The 19,450-nt window shown below is 39.9% G+C and overlaps 1 protein-coding gene across 1 annotated transcript in view; it reads left to right on the forward strand.

Annotated features, from left to right (window-relative positions):
- The window catches only part of LOC124064859 (CUB and sushi domain-containing protein 3-like), a 203,563-nt gene that overhangs the window by 142,796 nt on the left and 41,317 nt on the right, over positions 1-19,450 (forward strand). The window contains exons 48-57 of the mRNA XM_046399683.1: positions 3,884-4,072; positions 4,431-4,577; positions 5,852-6,040; positions 8,156-8,341; positions 9,193-9,387; positions 10,132-10,305; positions 11,963-12,136; positions 12,867-13,040; positions 16,380-16,565; positions 18,111-18,284. Of these exons, the coding sequence (XP_046255639.1) occupies positions 3,884-4,072; positions 4,431-4,577; positions 5,852-6,040; positions 8,156-8,341; positions 9,193-9,387; positions 10,132-10,305; positions 11,963-12,136; positions 12,867-13,040; positions 16,380-16,565; positions 18,111-18,284 (1,788 nt within the window). The remainder of the gene's footprint in view (positions 1-3,883; positions 4,073-4,430; positions 4,578-5,851; positions 6,041-8,155; positions 8,342-9,192; positions 9,388-10,131; positions 10,306-11,962; positions 12,137-12,866; positions 13,041-16,379; positions 16,566-18,110; positions 18,285-19,450) is intronic.

A 19,450-nucleotide genomic window follows, 5' to 3' on the forward strand; every position in this document is an offset into this window, starting at 1 on the left:
GTTATGTTGGTCTTGCCAGCTCACCATCTCATGTGTTACTCACTACACAGAGCTCTGCCAAAACCAACCATCAGCTAAAGCCAACATGCTAATATCCCAGCTTGTCACATACTGATGCTTTGTCACGCCCTTGTTCTTTTCATCCAGACATGAGGGATGAGAGGTACCCTTTAGCGTCTAGAACTGACACAAAGGCTTTCTAACATGTGCGAATACAGAATGGCACTGTAGCTATGTTTAGGGACAAAAATTATGTGGTTAGGTTTAGGATAAGACCAGTGAGATGTGTTTGCTTTCTCACAAGCCGTGAACTTAGGTCTGTTGGGTGAAAGTTGTGTGTGTCACCACCACTCAGTGTTGACCTCCTTCATGTAATCATTTTGTGAACAATGTCATGTTATGCAGGTGCTGTGATCCTGATCCTGATATTGATGAGGGATGTGTTTCTATAGAAGGTATATTAAAGCCTAGTGTGTTCTATTCAGACAGGATACAGTGCCTGGAAATAGAAGGAAATGTAAACTAGCAGTATTTACTGCGATGGGAATGAAACCAGCTCCCAGGCCCAAATACTAAACTTGAAATAATTTCACAGGCTGTAATAAATTAGCCTGTCAATTCCAGATGGGCAAAGCATGTTGTGACTATTCTGGTAGAACAAAGTATTGTTTTTCAGATGAATTCTTATGCAAAACAATCACTCTTATACCAGAATTTTAGTTTTAGACCATTTTGAAGTTGGACAGTAAAGACTAATAGATCATAGTAAATTGAGTTGTTGGTTATGCTAAATGGGTAAGTAAGCAAATAAAATTTTGTAGAAAACATTAGTTATATCAGAGTGGACATGAGTCTAATTAAGAGGTTGCACTTGTAAAAATCCATGCAAAAAATGAGCTGATACTCAGGCTAATACAGTAAAATGCACAGTACTCTATTTGACATATACAGATTTGAAGTTTGCAACAAAAAGTGTTAAATGATTAGCCGTCATCTTGATTGAAGTTCTCTTTATAAAACTGCCTAGAGCATTAGATATAGTTAGGGCTATTCTAGGACATCTGGGTTAGTAATTTGTAGTTTTACATTTTCGTGGATCTCCTCATTTTTGTAGTCAAGAATTCATTAGATTTTCTTGTGTTGGATAGGTTGTGTCCTTGTGCCACCTCTAGCAGGAAACTAATTGCTCTCCTTGGGACATGTAAAGTTGAACTTAATTTGAGCTGACCTGCTATTCACATCCAGGAGACTGCTACAGTAAGCTTGTAAAAGGGCCATTTCCTGTCGGCAACTTGCCGATAGGGCAGGAAAAAGAACTCTCCCGTGTCTCCCTGATTCTGCTTTTGTTTGCTGTCAACCCTTCTGTTAATTGTCATTTTATGCTTATAAGATAACACTGAAATGTCCTTGCGTGGCAATGCAATTTTTCCCCTGGTTTTCAAGATATTTCCCCTGGCTCTGTCTTTATGAGGAAGGTCATGCAGTAGCTTTGATCAAGTATAGAGCCACAACTGTAAACCATCTGCCACACTGAGGTTGAGTCTAACCCATTAAATGTTGTCATATTGATCTTTACATTCCCATTGATTTTCATCTGTCTGTCAGAGAATTTAATGAGGAATTTGTGCTTTAGCTTTATCGTCACTATACTTGTAAGCTTTATTATATGATGTCTGTGTAGCAGATCGTATGTAACGGCCTTTGTCATGAGATTGCCATTTCATATCCACAGTATGCTAAGTAAAAGAATAAACATTTGGTGTCTTGCACATGGAATTACCAAGACATATTTTTATATGTTGGCATATGTGTCATTGCAAATAACAGCTAAATATGTAAGGATTTTTAAGACACAGTGCATGATTAATTACCTGGATATAAATCACTGGCTAATGATAGCTGGTTAATATACAAATTCACTGCTGGATACTTATGTCACTAATGGCTGAAATGAAATTAAATACCAAGAATATTAGTAGATTTTTTTTGACAAATGGATTTTTGTTGATTGTGCACAGTGTGCTAATAACTGTACTGTGGCTGCCTTGCATTTTGTCACAAAGGTACAGAGGTCTACATTTGTACTACAGCCAAACCACCGTATGAATACATAGTGAGCTTCAGTCTACTTTCTATCTTTATCACAGTCCTCTTAAAAAGCCATTCTTAAGAGTACCAGTATTGAGGTGTCTGAAACTGTTTTAAGCCTCTCGTGATTTGTTATTTAATCCCTGCACATAAAGTTTGAGGCAAAGCAGTTTAAGCCACAACTGTGCTTATTGGAGAGACTTGTGTTTGTTGCCTGGCAACATCAGCTTAGAGTGGGGGCTAAATTATTGCAATAACAAACTCTTGCCAGATAGATGTAAGTGCTCCATGTACATTGCATTAGATCTTGTCAAGTGAGCCAGTGTTGTGTATATGTTAAGTCAAAAAGAGAATCTGGCTTGGTAACACCACGTGTAATAATGTGCAGAAAAAATATGTAGAACTGAAAATAGCTATTGTGGCAATTATTCACAAATTTCCCACATTTCCTTTAAGCTGAATTTGTGCCGTCATTATGACATATATTCCCTCTGGCATCAGTAGCAGCACAGGCTCCTTCTAAAGACAGAACTGAGGAATCACCATGTGGATTGATGTAACTGGACCAGCTAAAGACATCATTCTGAACTCCATCATATCTCCTGTGAGAGTCGTGCCTGCTAAAATTGAATGCTACAGACCTTGTTTTCCATCTCAAATGCAAAACCAAGCCTCTCAACTGCATCAGAAAGCATTTAGTCTCCTTTTTCTTTTTTGGCAAAGTGTGAATGTTTTTGAATAAATAGAGTGAAATTAAAAGAGAAACAGGCTAAAAATGACAGACTGATGACCTGACTCGTAATCATGCAGTGTGCCTTTGTAACATCAGGGTTTAATATACTTACAGGGGGCATGGCTTTAAGTTTCACTCCACTTGTATGTTTTACCCTTGGCCTTGGCGTGTAAAAATTATAAATATGTATTTTTCATAAACTCCAAGAACTCAGAAGTTTTGGGGGTTTTTTTCTTCCTTTTCTTCCTTCCCACGGAGGGCTCTTGGTGTATTGTGTGATTTAAGAAACGCGTTGTTATTTAGAAGATCGCTGATTTTGACTGCTTGGCCGTTATGAGGTTCGACTGTGACTTGCCGGCAGGAATATTCATACTGCTTTGTGTTACAGCTCTTTCACTCTGCATTTTTTTTTTCTTGATATATGTCCGATTGTTTCCAGTGACCTTTTTATCTGCAACAGTTGTTCGCATTAACCTTTTATATGCGTCATGTTTCTTCACTAGTGGCCTAGAAGAAAAACTCCTGTTACCAGCAGAAAAGGAAAAGAAGGAAACAAGGCCTGTCATAATTTCTGACATGCCAGCCTACAGGAAATGAAAGGAATGCTCTGAGCCGATACACATGAACTCACACTCACACACACAAAAACACACACAACTGTACACACACCACCATTTTTCCATACAAAGTAAGCTGTCTCACCTACTGAGTTTTATTATTTGATAGATTGATATCAGGGGAGCCTGGTGACAACAGCAGACTCTCCAGCTCAGCCCTTAGGTGCAGTATCAGTCTGGCTGAAATGTAATTGTTTCAGGACTAGTTATTTTTTCAATGTAATTTCTGCTGTCAGTGTGTTGAGGTGAGAAAAGGGAAGACAGTCCTCACCCCACCTCACATTAACTTTTCTGTCTTCCATTCCCTGTCCTGTACCTCGGTTTCCTGTGTTTTCTGCCTCCACTGGGTTTTTTCCATTTCCTTTTTCATTTTTTTTTCTCTCTTCCTCTGCTGTTTGTCTTCTCCCAATGCTGCCTTGCCCTCATGCTGTTTCTCTTCTTTCAGTCCAATGTCCAGCCCACGAGGTGCGTTTTGACTCAACGGGGGTGATCTTGAGTCCAGGTTACCCTGAAAACTACCCTAATCTCCAGATGTGCTCCTGGCTGATTAACGTGGAGAAGGGTTACAACGTCACTCTGCACTTTGAACTCTTCCAGACAGAAAAAGAGTTTGATATCTTGGAAATATTTGATGGTGGGTTCTGCTGGAATTTAGGTGTCTATGTTTTGGTAGTAATTCAGTGAGCAAGATCTAAAATCTGTTACTTCACTGAAGTTATTGATGTGTTCATGTGTTAATCTTATTTTAGATATTAAAGTCGGATTTTGCATTTCAATCATTTGTTCAGCAAAATAAATCTTATTGTGTGGTTGATGCCATGACAAGACTTTCTGACATGTTAATAATACTGTAATTAATACTGTAATTAAATTTGCAGATCCATGTGTGTCTATAGTAATGTTTGTTTTTTATATGGATGTTTTTTGAATGCTTGTGTCCATCTCTCTCTCTCTCTCTCTCTCTCTCTCTTGCTCTCTCTCTATGTTTTCAGGTCCCAACATCTACAGCCAAAGTATGGCATCACTTAGCGGTGACATTGAGACACCCTTCAGCCTGACCACCACAGGCCACCAGCTCCTGCTGCGCTGGTCCTCTGACCACGGCACCAACCGACGTGGCTTCCACATCAGATATGTGGGTGAGTATCAAAGTATGTATCCAGCTTATAATCATATTCTTCTTTCATTAGTGCTATTTGGATATATTTAGTGTCTAAACTACCAAAAAGTGTTAAAAGTCATGGGTTTACTTTTACGTTTACTTTTACTGAAACTGAACCATTGGAAAGACTGCATAATGGCGAATGTTCACCAAACCTTCTCTACTGTAACTCCTGTTTATTACTGCAGATACATAAGTCCATGATTTTTAGCACAGTTTTTAATATCAGTCAATTTACAAAAGTACTTTGATTTTCCACAGAAATGATAATGGTTCACAATAGGAGATGTTTTTCACACGCAAAAACCGTGAGGCAAGACGAAAGTCATTGGAAGGCTTTCATGCTATTTTGCTTTCCTTAATTTAAAAAGGTTTTAAATTCTTAATTAGCTCTTTAATAAAGCAAGTGGTGCTAAGCAACAGCAGCATAGGGAATCTTCTTCCATTTGAAATGCATCAATAATAATGAAAAAAGCGCAAAAGACATTCATTTTTCATGTTGTGTCTCTCTATTATATTTAATACACGAGAGTGTTCCTGTGAAAGCAAGTCAGTGTGATGAATTTTGTAAAGAAACTTCCTCCTTGTCTTGATTGACTTGAACAGGAACTGACTTAAACTCCAGAGTGTGTCTTTTCATCTTAAATCCCTGCTATCTCCCAGTCATGCTGATTTGAAGAAATGTTTGAAAGTATTTTTGAGGCACACAGCCCTACTTTGGATTTCCGGTCCCATCGGCTATTCAGTGCTCACATTCAGGAAATCAAATTTACCTTTTTTTGTATTCAACGGGCTGTAAGATGAGTGAAAGGAAGGCAATTGAACAAATAACTGGAGGATGCGCCACTATCGCATGTGTTAAAACAAAGTGAAAATGTGCATGCCCATGGGCCAGAGAAGAGTAGTATTAGTGTGAATTTGAGGACTTGCTTTGCTGTGTGGCGCAGAACCTGAGTGCTAAATAGATGTGACACTCCTCAGGCATTTCCCCTCATTGTCTTTCTGCATTTAAAATGGAGCCTTACTGTGACTAAAAATGTTCACCTGAGTCTTTCTCTGGAGGAGCTCTGTTAATGCCTCTCATCCTTTTCTCTGCTTCATTTCTCTTTTTCCCCTGTTAATATCTGCTGTTCTCCATCGCCTTTTCTCGGCTTTATTCTCACCTTCTCTCCCATTTGTCCCTTCTCTCCCTTGCCTTGCCACTCATCTCCCCTGCTCCCCCTCTTTCCTTTTTTCCTCCATCTATTGTAGCAATGTACTGCAGTACCCCAGACTCCCCACAACATGGCTTTGTACAGAGCCAGACCGGGGGTCATCTTAACAGCGTGGTGCGCTGGGCCTGCGACAGGGGGTACAAGCTGATTGGAAAGGGCACAGCTGTGTGCAAGAAGACCACCTATGGCTACCACGCCTGGGACACGCCAGTTCCTGCGTGTCAAGGTGAGCACATCAGCTCTGGCAGCCTTTTATTTCTAACTTCAGCCTGCCTCTTTTTGTGTTCTTCTGGTCACTGCCTCTGCCCTACGCTCAGCAGGAAGACAGACAGGCGCTTAGGGCAACCGAGTGTCTCAGACCAAGCTCTTTTCCTGTGTTGTTAGCAACTGAACTGAATCCAGCCTGATTGAGAGCCAGTACCCTGTCAGGTGAAAAGGAAACAGAAATCAATCCTTCCTTCTTCTGTCAATTTCTACTTTTTCAAATTACTTTGGCTAACTCACTATTAGCATGCAGTGTCTGCTGCTGTTGGGTCTCACTCAGCTAATTGGGTTCTTTGATGCACACATGTGAAGTGTGTGAATTTATATGTGTGCAAGATTGCACGCACTAGCTCACACACACACTCGCACAACAGCAAACAGCGGCAGATGGTGTGTGCAATTGCATTTTATCATGATGCAGTGAAATCAAAATATGTATGTCATGTATTTTAACATGATTTCAAAACGCTTCACACCTGTGATTAGTCCCATCAGTTTGGTAATTGTGCACAGCTTTTCCAAAGCACATAAACTCAACTCGGATTGCTAATGAACTAATATATTCATACATATGCCGTCCATCTGCTATCTGTTAGACAGTGGAGATTACATTACAGTATGTCCAATCCTTCATTCTTTCCAACCCTAATTGCATGAAAATTTATGTTGAAAATGTCCAGGATGTTCATCCATCAGTGTTGCTCATGCCTCTCAGAGAAGGAGCATTGGCATAGCATAGCCTAATGTTTCAGGTCCACTGACCTTTTAAGCTTTCATGAAGATTTTACTCTTCCAACATCAAAATTTTCTATCTGCAGTGCAGAAAAGTGTGCGATTGTGATTAGAGTCTGTTAGATTGTAAATTAGCAGTACCCCCAAATGAGTGTTGATTGATTCTCTCTTGGGCTGGTGAGGGCCAATGTAATTGCCCCAGGCTGTATTGGTAGAATCCTACCTTTGATGTTTCTCAGTGTGCAGCTACCATTGCTGCTCCATTTTATGCTGCATGTGTGTGTTTTTGCATACCTGTTTTCATTTAGTATGGGTGTTGGTCTCCCTACTCCATTCTCTCCCTCTGACTTGGCTCTTGAAACTTGCTAGCTTTAGCTTTCTGTCTTTAGCTTTCTGTTTTCAGCTCTGAGGCCATGGTTACCAATATTCAATCTGTACAGGGACGAAGACCCAAAGCTGTGTAGGAGTTTTTCTGTGTGTGATTGTTTCACACTTCTGTATGATAGGAAGAGTTATGTTTTGACATTCATCTCAGCATTGTGTTAGAAACTTTCCACTTGGATATGACTGGACACATTTTTCCTCATGGGGCCAGTCCTATATACTGTATAATACTTTTCTATATTTCAGATACAGTTGTGTGGTGCTTGGTGAAGTGTTGACATGACACAGACATTCCTGTGTCATTAGTAAAAATGCAAAAGGCAGGTCTAAATACTCAAATACTAATATCTAAACTGACTGTGGTGGTGTTTTGCAAGAAATGTCACACTTTTACTGACGATGTAAGAGACATTTTGAGAGGAAGAAGCACAGTTGCGACTCATTTCGTTAATGATGGCTCAGTTCCATTAAATGCTCCAGAAAGCCATTTCACCTAGCATGCACCATACCAGGGTTTTGGCACTGGCTCATCTGAAATGAAAGCAGTGGTTATTAGTGTTATTAATTATACCTGTGCTTTCCCTTATGTGGCGTGCCCAAAGTGTCTGCTATGAATAAGGTCTGTTGTCAGAAACAGCAGGGGCATTCAGTGTCAATGTTGAGCAAGTATTTCCTTTTAGGTTCTTTTCTAAAGCTTTGTCATTTTAATTTGAAAGGAAAATAACAGTAACAAATGGCAGTTTGCGTAAATTGAAAAATTAATGGTTGACATTGCTTGTGTACTACAAAGAGGTTGTACTCCCTGGAAGTACTTACACATGTATTTTCACAAAATGTCACTGCTCAGTGAGTTTATGTGTGCCTGCATGTGTTTCAGGCATCTCTCTGCAAACCTCTCTAGTGTGTGTCTTAAACGGTGCATAAACATGTGTGTCGATAATCGTCCTTTTGCCGCCTGCAGCTGCGTCATGCGGTGTGCCCAGCGCACCAGTGAACGGAGGTGTGCTCGCTGCTGATTACTCCGTTGGCACACGTGTGACCTACTTCTGCAACAGTGGCTACCGGCTCTCCTCCAAAGAGCTGACGACCACAGTCTGCCAGCCAGACGACACCTGGAGCAACCACAAGAAGATACCCCGATGCACCGGTGAGGAGTAGAGGATGTTGTGGGAGGAGGCAGGTTGTGGAGGAGGAGGGAGAGCGATTCAGAGAAACGGAGTAATTGCAAGAACCCATAGTGAGCAGTTTGAAAGGGGATTTGAGTTGAAAGATGAGGATAGAGAAGTGGTGAAACACTGATTTTGAAATTTTAAGAGCTTTGTTGGAGACACAAGAGAGTTTGAAAAATCCTTTGGAGAAGTTTCTGAATATCAAACACTTTTAACAAGGCGCTGTTCTGTAACGGACGGTGTCATGAAGTGTGGACTACTTTCCCAACAGAACCAGTGATTTGCTGTTTCATTACAAAACACTAACTTGTGTGGTGATGATTAGGCGGATGGATGAAAGGGAGAATAATAGTTGAGAAGAAATCTGTAGCTGGCGCTGGGGAGACTGTTTTACATGCCAGTGTAACTCCTCCAAATTTGAAAGTCAGTGTAACGAGTGATTGACAACTATTGTTTACTACTGAGACCAGTGTTTATTCCCTGCTGTATATGTGTCTCACCACAAAAAGGGAAAGCCATGTTTGTTTTGAAACTCATTTGGTTTTAGAGAGTGCCAATTCATTAACAAGTTTCTTGTGGATGAACATTTGTATACCATAGCTACAGAAAAGTTGCTATTTACATTTTACATGGATGGGTTTATTCTACTGATTAAAATGTTTCCTTGCAACTGTTTGCATTTTCTCTACACTGTTGGATTGTTACTTATGTTTATGGGTTTTGACTGAGCAGTATGTGTGTACAAGGGATAAGAGAAGAAATTGAAGTCATTTGAATAATCCAAAACTAACAATGTCCACTCCCCCCTCTTTTTTTTTTTTTGGCACAGTCATTATGTGCCCCAGTCTCAGCTCATTCTCCCTAGATCACGGGAAATGGAGGATTGTCAATGGTTCACACTATGAGTACGGAACGAAAATAATCTTCACTTGCAATCCTGGATACTACCGAGTTGGCCCCGCCCACATCCAGTGCCTGGCTAATGGCGTGTGGAGCTGGAGGAACGAGAGGCCTCGGTGTATAAGTGAGCAACTTGTGCTGCAGCACCTCATAAAGTCAAACACACGTTTGCTGATCACACAAAGTCATAAATGCAGACCCGTTCATACTTTAACTCAACCAATTAAAACAAAAAAAAAATCTCTGTTTTGTCAGTGTGAAACACACTCTGTATGTGTGTTCATTAGTTTCACAGAAAAGACAGAAGAGATTGTTTTGCCATATTTTTATAGAGCAAAATTGTTAAATCTTTGTCCTGTTCGCATCGGGTGCACCAGATTTATAGACATCACAGGAGAGGAAGGCTGAATACCTTATGTGCAGTTTACTTAATCAGCAGCTCGATGCTTCACTTTTGTATTATTCTCCTCAGCCTCGGTTAGACATTGTTTATTCTAGGAATAGGAAATAAAAGCTTTTCTTTTCTGCCTTGGGATCTACTTTTTGAGAAGCAAATGCGCTGAATAGCCTGTGTAATGGCAAAAGCACATGCGAGCCAGCATGATGAAAGATGTTGGTACAAAGGCAAACACCATCATTATCCTCTCCATGAAATAGTACAGGTCACTCTTTTATCACATTAAGGTCAGTAAGATGGGTGTAAATGACTGTGCTCTCCCATTGACTATGAAGATGTAAGCCAACCTCCGTCTCCTTTCTCTTTCACACTTATTCTCTCACTCTTACTCTCCTCGTGTCTTGTTTTGTCATCTTCTACCTGTTCTGTCACTTTTGTCTCCTTTTTCCTGTCCTCTTCATCTTATTGCAGTCATTTCCTGTGGTGATCTTCCCACTCCTCCTAATGGGAAGAAGATTGGGACCCAAACTACCTTTGGGGCATCAGCCATTTTCAGCTGCAACCTTGGCTATGTTTTAAGTGGATCTACAGTCAGAGAGTGTCTCCTGTCTGGCCTATGGAGTGGGACTGAGAGTTGCTGCCTGGGTAAGCAGAGTCTAAATGCTCTCTTTAACCTTATAAAGGACAGTCTTGGGTTAAACATCACTGGCCGAATCTGAGCTTTTTTGATTTGGCCAGCATGCCAAGAATAGAACCAGATGGGGAAGCAGGTCTGTAAACAGGTCTGTAAAATGGTTCTATTGTTAATGGTTCTATGTCCAATTATTGTAAAATATATTAATAATTATTGGAATTATTGTAAAATATATTTTTGTCATCTGGTTCTGATGTCATGCTGGTACTCAAAGCTGCCACGTTATATTTTCCTTTAGGCTGGAAGGCATTGTAGAGATCAAGAGGTAAAAATTGTTTTGCAAAAGAGCAGTCATGTTTAGTAGGTACCTGTAGTTGCTGGAGTGCGGTGCTTTACAGATTCTGAAACTTTAAACATGAAAGTGCAGCTATAGATGGAGTCAGAGCTGGCCTGAAACTGAGAGTCCTACCAAGTTGCGGCAGCACAATTTTAGCTTTGTTAAGATGTACAACCAACGAAATATACTACAGCTTAGCTTACCAGAGTTCATCACAGCTCTGAACTGTGGAAGAAAATGAGACATACGTAATTACCTGAGCTGCATTCAAACCCACACAGCAGCAGTGGTCCTTTCCCTGGCAGATACATTAGTCCGTTTATCATGCCTGTGGTTCCAGCACTCCAAGCTTCGCTCCGGAGTAGTACAGTTCATTAAAAGAAGGGCACCTCTCTCTTGTTTAGCCGTATGCTTGTCAGGGTTAACATAGCCAAGGACCTCTCGGTAGAGTCGCCTACTTCAGCACTATCTTCATAGAATCTGGCTGCTCTCAACTGGAGTGTGATAATAAAATGCTCAGCTGCGTTTCTGGGTGCAGGAGTGAATTAGGGAAATCAGACTCACAGTCAGTGGCAATTTCCCAGGTTTTAAGTGGCAGTGGAAATCTCAGCAAGATTCCTCCTCTCTGAAAGGGATTTATTGTAGCTGAAAGTAATACGATTATGCGCATGAACGTATTGCAAAGATTTTGAGGAGTTTCACGCGCATCTTCCTTTCTGCTGTAGATGAGAAAAGCTGAGTTATCACCACAAGTGAAGCTGAAGCCAATATGAATTTAAAAAAATGGCTTGGAGATAATGAACTGAAAAATGCTTTCCAAATGCAATATGCTTCATGAATACACTAACTAATTTTGTTTGTCAGTATTATAATTCCAAGACCTTTTAAATCACCACTTTCCTCATTTCATTTTATAATGCAGTTGTCAAAATGCAAAGTTATTCTAACTTGATAACACAATCAAAATTGTGTTTCTACCCTGAAACTATCTCTGCCACCACTCTACCCACTGCAGACTATGACTCTCAAACATTCGGAAATTCGAGCCAAAGTATTGCACCACATGAATGATTGAGATAATTTGTTGTGATTTGTAATGCAAAAACTGGACTTCATCATCAACTACAAGTGAATATATTCTGATAGCACAGTGTTATAAATACCACTCACACTGTTATAGGATGTGCTGTCTTGTTAAGGTCAAAGAAATTCACATTTTTGTTGAGAAGGATAGCTCAACATGAAGCATGTTGCATTAGTAAAGCATGTTTACAATGCATTACAACATTACAATGTTTTTTTTTTTTTTTTTTTTTCCCACCATCCTACAGCTGGCCACTGTGGTGTTCCAGAGCAGATCGTAAATGGGCAGGTGGTTGGGGAAAACTTTGGTTACAGAGACACAGTAGTTTATCAGTGCAACCCTGGATTTAGGCTCATTGGCTCCTCAGTACGGATCTGCCAGCAGGACCACAGCTGGTCTGGACAGCTCCCAGTTTGTATTTGTAAGTACCGGTACTTTAACACTGATTCTCAATACCTAATTGACTGGAAGAGGGATAAGTTGCATTTATGTGACAAAGGCAATCCAGTCAGTTATTTTAGAAATTTTCACCACTGGCACTTGTGTTCAAATGGAAAAGCGCCAATGAAACTGTTGTGTTTTTCATTTCTGGATTTCAATTTGATGATTTTTTTTTTTTTTTTCAGGAATACTAAATATGAAAATTTGTTTTCACAAGACAGAGGGTGTTAAAAATGTTGCATTATTAAAATAGACCAATTGATGAAAATGTTCTTAGCATTCTCAAAAATGAAATCACTGTTAAAAAGCTTCCTTCAGTTCCCACAGCTTCCCACTCCTTTTGTTTGAGAAGCGCTGAAATCAATAGTTGATACATATCCTCATAATGTGATTCTCAATCTCGTATTCACCTATTGATGCAATGAAATGTGCCGTGTACCCTTTCCCAATCAATCATGTCTTGATTCTTAATTCCCCCTTTGTCCTCTGAGGTTAATAATATGATAATGATATTCCTATGATGAGTGTCACTGTACGTCACCTATTGATCATCATTATTGAATTTTTTCTCTCTCTCTTTCTTTTTCCACACACTCTGGGTATTTATCACAACCCCCCTTGCCTCTTCTTTGTATGCTTTTTCTTCTTCCATGCTCCTCTCTTCCTCCATCTTATCTGAAACGTACCCGGATGATATGTGTCGACTTCAGCTGTCACATGTGGCCACCCCGGTAGCCCTATCTATGGCCGCACCACAGGCGATGGCTTTAACTACAATGATGTGGTGCGGTTCTCCTGCAACAAGGGCTACACCCTGGAAGGACCATCCACAGCCCAGTGCCAGGCCAACCGCCAGTGGAGCCGGCAGCCACCAACATGCAGAGGTATGGTCCAGCTACCGAGCTCCTGCAGAATGGATAAATGATTGGCAGCTGGGCTGACTTTACATATCAGAAGGATGCAGATGTATCTTGACAGTTGAACTAAAACACTGCATGTCTCTGCCAGCACAGATATTGCCTCAGGAGGCAAAGAAAGGCAGGAATTAGGAACCAGCAGCATCATATTCATACGCATCTCATCAACCATCTGCGATGATGATTCCCGAAGAGAGGACCTCTTACTCTATCACTACAACTAAAGGTGTTTGAATGTTTGATAACAGAAGCCACTTCTGTCTCATCCGGCTTCTGTGAATCAGGCTAGCCATCCGTGGAGCAAATCGCTGCCAGCGAACAGAAGTAGGATCCAACCGAAGTGCTGGAACAGAATGAAATAGCTTTTGCAGGTGCTTTGTGATGGTCAGGAATCTGGAGCTTCGATGACCACAAGAATCCAGCAGCCAGCAGACGTATCATGATCATTCTGAAATCAGTGACTGCCAACATGTGCAGAGACACAGAAGCAGAGTGGATAGAGGTTGTGTTCACATATATATTGGTTTGAATGAGAAAGGTTGCTATCTCCTTCTAGCTCTCTGGATAGAGTATTAGGCAATGACATCTGGAGCCCTGGCCTCAGAGTGAAAAGCAGGGAAACAGCAACTATGTGTTTTCTGTAGAATGAATGAAAAGCAAGGAGAAAATGTGGATTTGCTTCTGCAGTCTAACTGTTTTTACCAAGAGGTTTGCTGCTGGAAGATATTACTCTTGAAGGAAAGAAAACTCAGAGTACATTTACTGGATGACATCTTACTAAGAGTGTTGGACAGCAGCTTTAGCTGGGTCCAGTTTTTGTTTGCCCAGGTTAGGGTGTTGTGTTTACAATCTCTAGCAATCCAGGCATATGGTTTGTGAAGATGCCAAAGAAATGTTTACTTGCTTTCCCCAAATAATTTTGACATTGTGACAATGCTTCTTCTGGAAGTATTTTCCACAACTTACATTATTTTCCCTAAAATAAAATGGAAACAGACAATAGATGTATTATGCAGTGTGATGAAAGCTCGGAATAAGGAAAGAGCTTTTTCATATTTGCCTTTGAAAATGCTTCTAGCTTTTGGCAGATATTTGTTGCACTGTGGAAATGTGGTAAATGCAAGTAAATATGATCTTAACAAGATTAAAAATCTATAAATTTTATATTTACACAAATTCTGTAAAGCATGCTAATTGATCAGGAAGCGATCATTGAAACATGAAATGGAGGAAATGAATTTAAGTCATATCCAGAGTGGTTTTAATTGGTCTGATACCTCTGGAGCTAGTGAGCCAAAACTGGATGTGCCTTTGCCCATTTAAAAATATCTCTCCTCTTGGCATGAATTTTGTTGGCAGTCAGATGTGAAGAGACACAGTTTTCATTACTGTGAATAGCACCGTAGAGACAAACCTGGTTAAAGATCAAAAGAGAAAAATCATATTAAACTGTCATGACTCCCTTTGTCAAAGTATGTCTGTTTGTTCCCACTAAAATTTTCTAACATTAAGCCAACTTTTTGCACATTTGAATTATTGACTTAATTTGATGTTGCTCTGAACTTAATTTCACCCTCATCTACTTTCAGCTGTTTTAAAACACTTTGTCAGCGATGTGGTTTTGGAACTCTGTGGTTTTGCTGCTAAACTGAATGCTTATGTATCTGTGACAGTAGACTCATAAGTGCAACTCAAAGTTCTGCTGTTTTGAGGAGGAGACTTGAAGTTCTTCTTATTAATATTATTATTGTTGTTGTTGTGTTGTTTTTGTTGTTATTAATGATGCTTATAGCTTGGACTCACTTGTCTCCCAGTTTATAGAATAGACTGATAAAGCCACTGATCAGGTCATATCAACAGCCATATTATTCACTCACAAGTGAACATACTGACAGATAGCATTTAGCAAATGAGACTGCAAGGATAGAAAAGTCAGATCCCCAGCGATCCTAATCAGGCAGAATGCCACATGGCTGTTTTGTGTTGTCTTGTTTTTTTATTCCATGCCATGTTGAGGTAAAATTATTCATGACAGAATGCAATGTGTCACCGTCAACTTGATACCAGGATTCAATGTTAATGCCTTTATTTATGTATTCATTTATTTATTTTGCTTGCCTGGTCGGGCAAGTAGGTCAAAAATCAACTCGCCTCTAGTCAATTTTTACTCGTCCCTGTACTAACTGTCCTATTAATTAGCCGTTATCAAATAACAACAAAGACTGAAGTTAACTGTCTTGTTGAATCTTTCTCTCCTTGCTCTGAGGCACACTGTGCAATTCATAGTTGGAATTTCACCAACTAATGCCACCCAACTAACATCCTGTTTCCAGGATAACTGAAATGCACTTCAGCTCATAAGCATCTTTACCTGCTGCCATTTTCTCACGAGTGTCTGATCGGTACAATGCATGTGCGACCGTCAACAGAGTCCAGCATGGCATTTTACTTCCACCCAGTCAAGCAGACAATCCTTAGTGTTGAGCTCTGAACCTGATATGTACAGTATACACAGCAACAGTAGATATAATCAGTGCAACAGCAATTATATAAATCAGCTGGTAACCTTTGCTGCATGTCATACTGCTCTCTCTTCCTCATTTCCTGTCTGCGTCTTCATAGTCTTTCCCAAATGAAGGCAAAAAATGTCCAAAAATGGTCTTCAAAAGAACTATATATTATTATGAGTGCTCAGTTCATCAGAATTTTGTGTTACATTTCATCTTCTGCTATGCAGTGGTGTGAGGCACGCTATGAACATATAGAACCACAGCAACCTTATCCACAGAAAGGACTAAAAATACAGTATTCATTAAGTGGGTGATGGATTTGAAAAAGCTGCCAAGAAGGACACATCACCGGCCTGTATTGCGCATCAATAATTCACTTGCATTATCACTGAAAACCATAATAACTTCATGCATATGAAACTATTCACGAACCATTATTTACAACATCACAGCATGCTCATGATAAAGAGCCTATAGATAAGATAATGAATTTATAAACAGACATTATCAGACTGTACTCACTGAATGAAACAAACAATGAAACACTGGGAAAATGATAGGAAGCCTCTTTTCAACCTTTAGTTCATCAACTAATCATTTACTATCTAGTTCCAGTAACAGTAATTTCCCTGAAATGACATTGAAAATATGTGCTTCCTGAAATATCCTTGCAGCAATAAAAATGAATTGGACTGCTGTCAGTATTCTGCTGTCTGTATGTCTCCCATTATGGTTAAACTAACTGAATAATTCATGGAAATGTTAATTGTTTTTTTTTTTGTTTTTTTTTTTCCAGTGGTAAACTGCACAGATCCAGGTATCCCTGCCAATTCTATCCGGGAGAGTAAGATCGAGCATGGTAACTTTACATTCGGCAGCGTGGTCTTCTACGACTGCAATCCAGGATATTACTTGTTTGGCTCTTCTGTGCTCACTTGCCAGCCCACGGGCCACTGGGACAGACCTCTACCAGAATGCATCGGTACAGTCATTACTTTGTTCACTTGTTTTCAACACTTTGACAATCAACGGGCAAATCATGTAATTATTCATGTTATTATTATGAGTGTTTCTCTTGTTCAGTGCATCAGTTTTTCTACCATTTTGTGCAGTTAGCATATTTTATGCAAAAGTTGATTAAATAATACCATGAACAAGAGATGCAAGTAAATAATTAAGTGAAAAGTTTATTTGCAGTTGAATGTCCACAACCTTGTTTATGTCCTTATTCGCTCCTAGATTTTAGATAGTACAAGTCGCAAGATGTTGTGACTGAGAGCATCTGTGTGTCATGTCCAGGAAACGATGTTAAGTTTATTTTAGTTTTTGTCTCATGTCTTGTGATTTCCTGTTTTATTTTGTCACTACTTCCTGTCCATGTCTATTGTCCTCAGCTTTGCTTTTTCCCTTTGTCTGTTTTCCCTCCTTTGCGATTACCTGTCTCCGTCCTGATTGTTTCCACCTGTGCCCTTACCTTGTGTGTATATATAGTCCTAGTCTCCCTTTGTCCTGTGCCAGTTTGTCTTGTCCCTTGTGTCAGACAGCCAGCGTCATCTCCATTGCCAGGTCTTGTTATTTTGTTACTTTGTTCCAGTGATTTCCTGTTGTCTCTGCCTAGCTTCAGTCTAGTGAGTTTTTGTTTCTCAGTTTAGTGTTAGCAATTTTCTGTTGTCTTTTCCTAGCTTCAGTCTAGTGTTTTTTGTTTTTTAGTTTAGTGTAGGTTTTTTCCTCTGTGAAGAGTGATTTTCAGTTTGTACTTTTGAACAAAGACTTTATTTTGAAACTTTGAGAGTCATGCATTCTGGTCACAGTCCAGTAATGACACTGTGTTTTGTTCAATGCCCTAGTGGCAATCTAGGACAATCATCTATGAACTGTATGGGTTATCTTAGATTGTAATGTTGCTCTCAAGCACCTGGCTCATCATGCACTCTACTTTTTGTGCAATGCCACCAACAGTAATGACCTATTTTCTAGTGAAATTATCAAAAGTAAACCTCAACATTTTGCATGCCGGCTCAGAAAGCGCTTCATTTCATGGTAGAGAGATGATGCTCTGCATTTACTTTATCAAACAGAATAGTAATTAAGGAGATACACAGGAGTGTCTGTCTCAAATGTTTTCACGGCTCCAGGCATCTCTGACTGTTAAGAAATTAACTTTCTTTGCATTATGAGACTAAGCTGATTATGTGACAGCTCCCACGAACTAAGGTCAAAAGAATAATAAAGTAGTAGAGAAAATGAAGTGATGTACCAAATTAAAACAATATAGTGAGCATTTTAAATGTATATAGAACAGTACAACTAATAGTTTAGTTTTGTTTTTTTGACAATTAAAGTGCAGAAATCTCTTCGTTCGACACGCCTGTATTAACAGTAGAAAACAGTGGTGTGTCACACCAGTAACAGTCTGAGTGGAGAATTTATCAAGTGTGCAGAGGCATGCCACACCAACACAACACTGTCCATCCATTAACTCATCAGTTCATAATCTTATTTCCTTTTCCTGCTCTCTGTCATGCAGAGGTGGACTGCGGCCACCCAGGTACGCCTCCCCACGCAGTGATGAGTGGGGAGAAGTTTACCTTTGGCTCCACTGTGCGCTACTCCTGCACTGGAGACCGCCAGCTCATAGGAGACTCATCACTCACCTGTCAACTGAACGGACACTGGAGCGGTCCACTGCCCCACTGCTCAGGTATAGGACGCAAATATATTCATGCAGGCGCACAAGCATGTCAGCCACACATTCACCCAATGAAAATTAAGTCTCTTTCACATTTCCTTATGACACTGAAATTCACTTTACATACCTCTGTGTGCTTCCTGTGCGGAGGAGGGAAAATAAAATGGAAACACCTTAAATGTTTAAGTGTTTATATTTTCCCACTTAAATGTGCGGTTTTTATTTGTTTATTTGAGATTTCTGCGACTACTATGCTGTTAATTGAGTTCCTGTTGTGTTGTTCATGGCGTTAAAAGTGACAACCTTTTTTTTTCCCAGAGACAACATCCCTAATACTCCTAATAATGGAGAGACAAGTTGCTGTTGAATTGTTTAAATGTAACTTCTCAGTGTTGTAAGCACCACAAACAATTCACTTCCATTTTTGAGTGCCAGAAATATAGAACATATATATATATATATATGAATTGCAAAAAGGCAAATTATCTCTATGACTAGACTAGAAACACTGCTTCATGGTGGTGTAGTACCTGGCATTAATTAGATACTCGGTTAGAGCCTGTGTGAAGTTCAGGGAAAACACAGCACAGGATAGTTATCGGCCGACTGAGCCAATTTGCTGCCCTCAAACAAGACCCCTTGTGGAGCTCTTACAGGATTTGTTAATGGTAAGTATGTGCCAATATATCTGACCATTATTGTCCTCACATTCTTTATGTACCCAAAGCAGTTTCACACTTTTGCAACAGGCAGGTTTATCTGCCATGTCTCTGTGTTTGGCTGGTGAATGTTGGAAAGAGTTTTTGGTTGCACCAAATGAATCAAATGCTAACCCTTACCCATCGTTCAGTCATAGTGAGTTATGACTTCAAGCCTCAGCCACAGAATGTGTAGAAGCTAATTTTACTTTCTGTGTAAAACGGTCAGTGGAGTGAGCAATATCGCCCCTGACATAACCCACACGCAAAAATTAAGACAGTGCCTTTTATGTCCAGTGTTGGTTGCAGATTTTCCTCTTGACATTTTCTGAAAACCAAAAAAAAAAAGTCAGTCTTACATTGTATGTTTACTCCTCTCTGTACCCTTTTCCTCCCATCAGCCTTAAGCAATCCTGACCATTTAAGTGGATTCCCTTCACTGAATGTTCACTTGGTTTGTTCAATTCACTGACCCAGAAA

Source organism: Scatophagus argus, chromosome 9, assembly GCF_020382885.2.
Source record: "Scatophagus argus isolate fScaArg1 chromosome 9, fScaArg1.pri, whole genome shotgun sequence".
NCBI lineage: Eukaryota > Metazoa > Chordata > Actinopteri > Scatophagidae > Scatophagus > Scatophagus argus.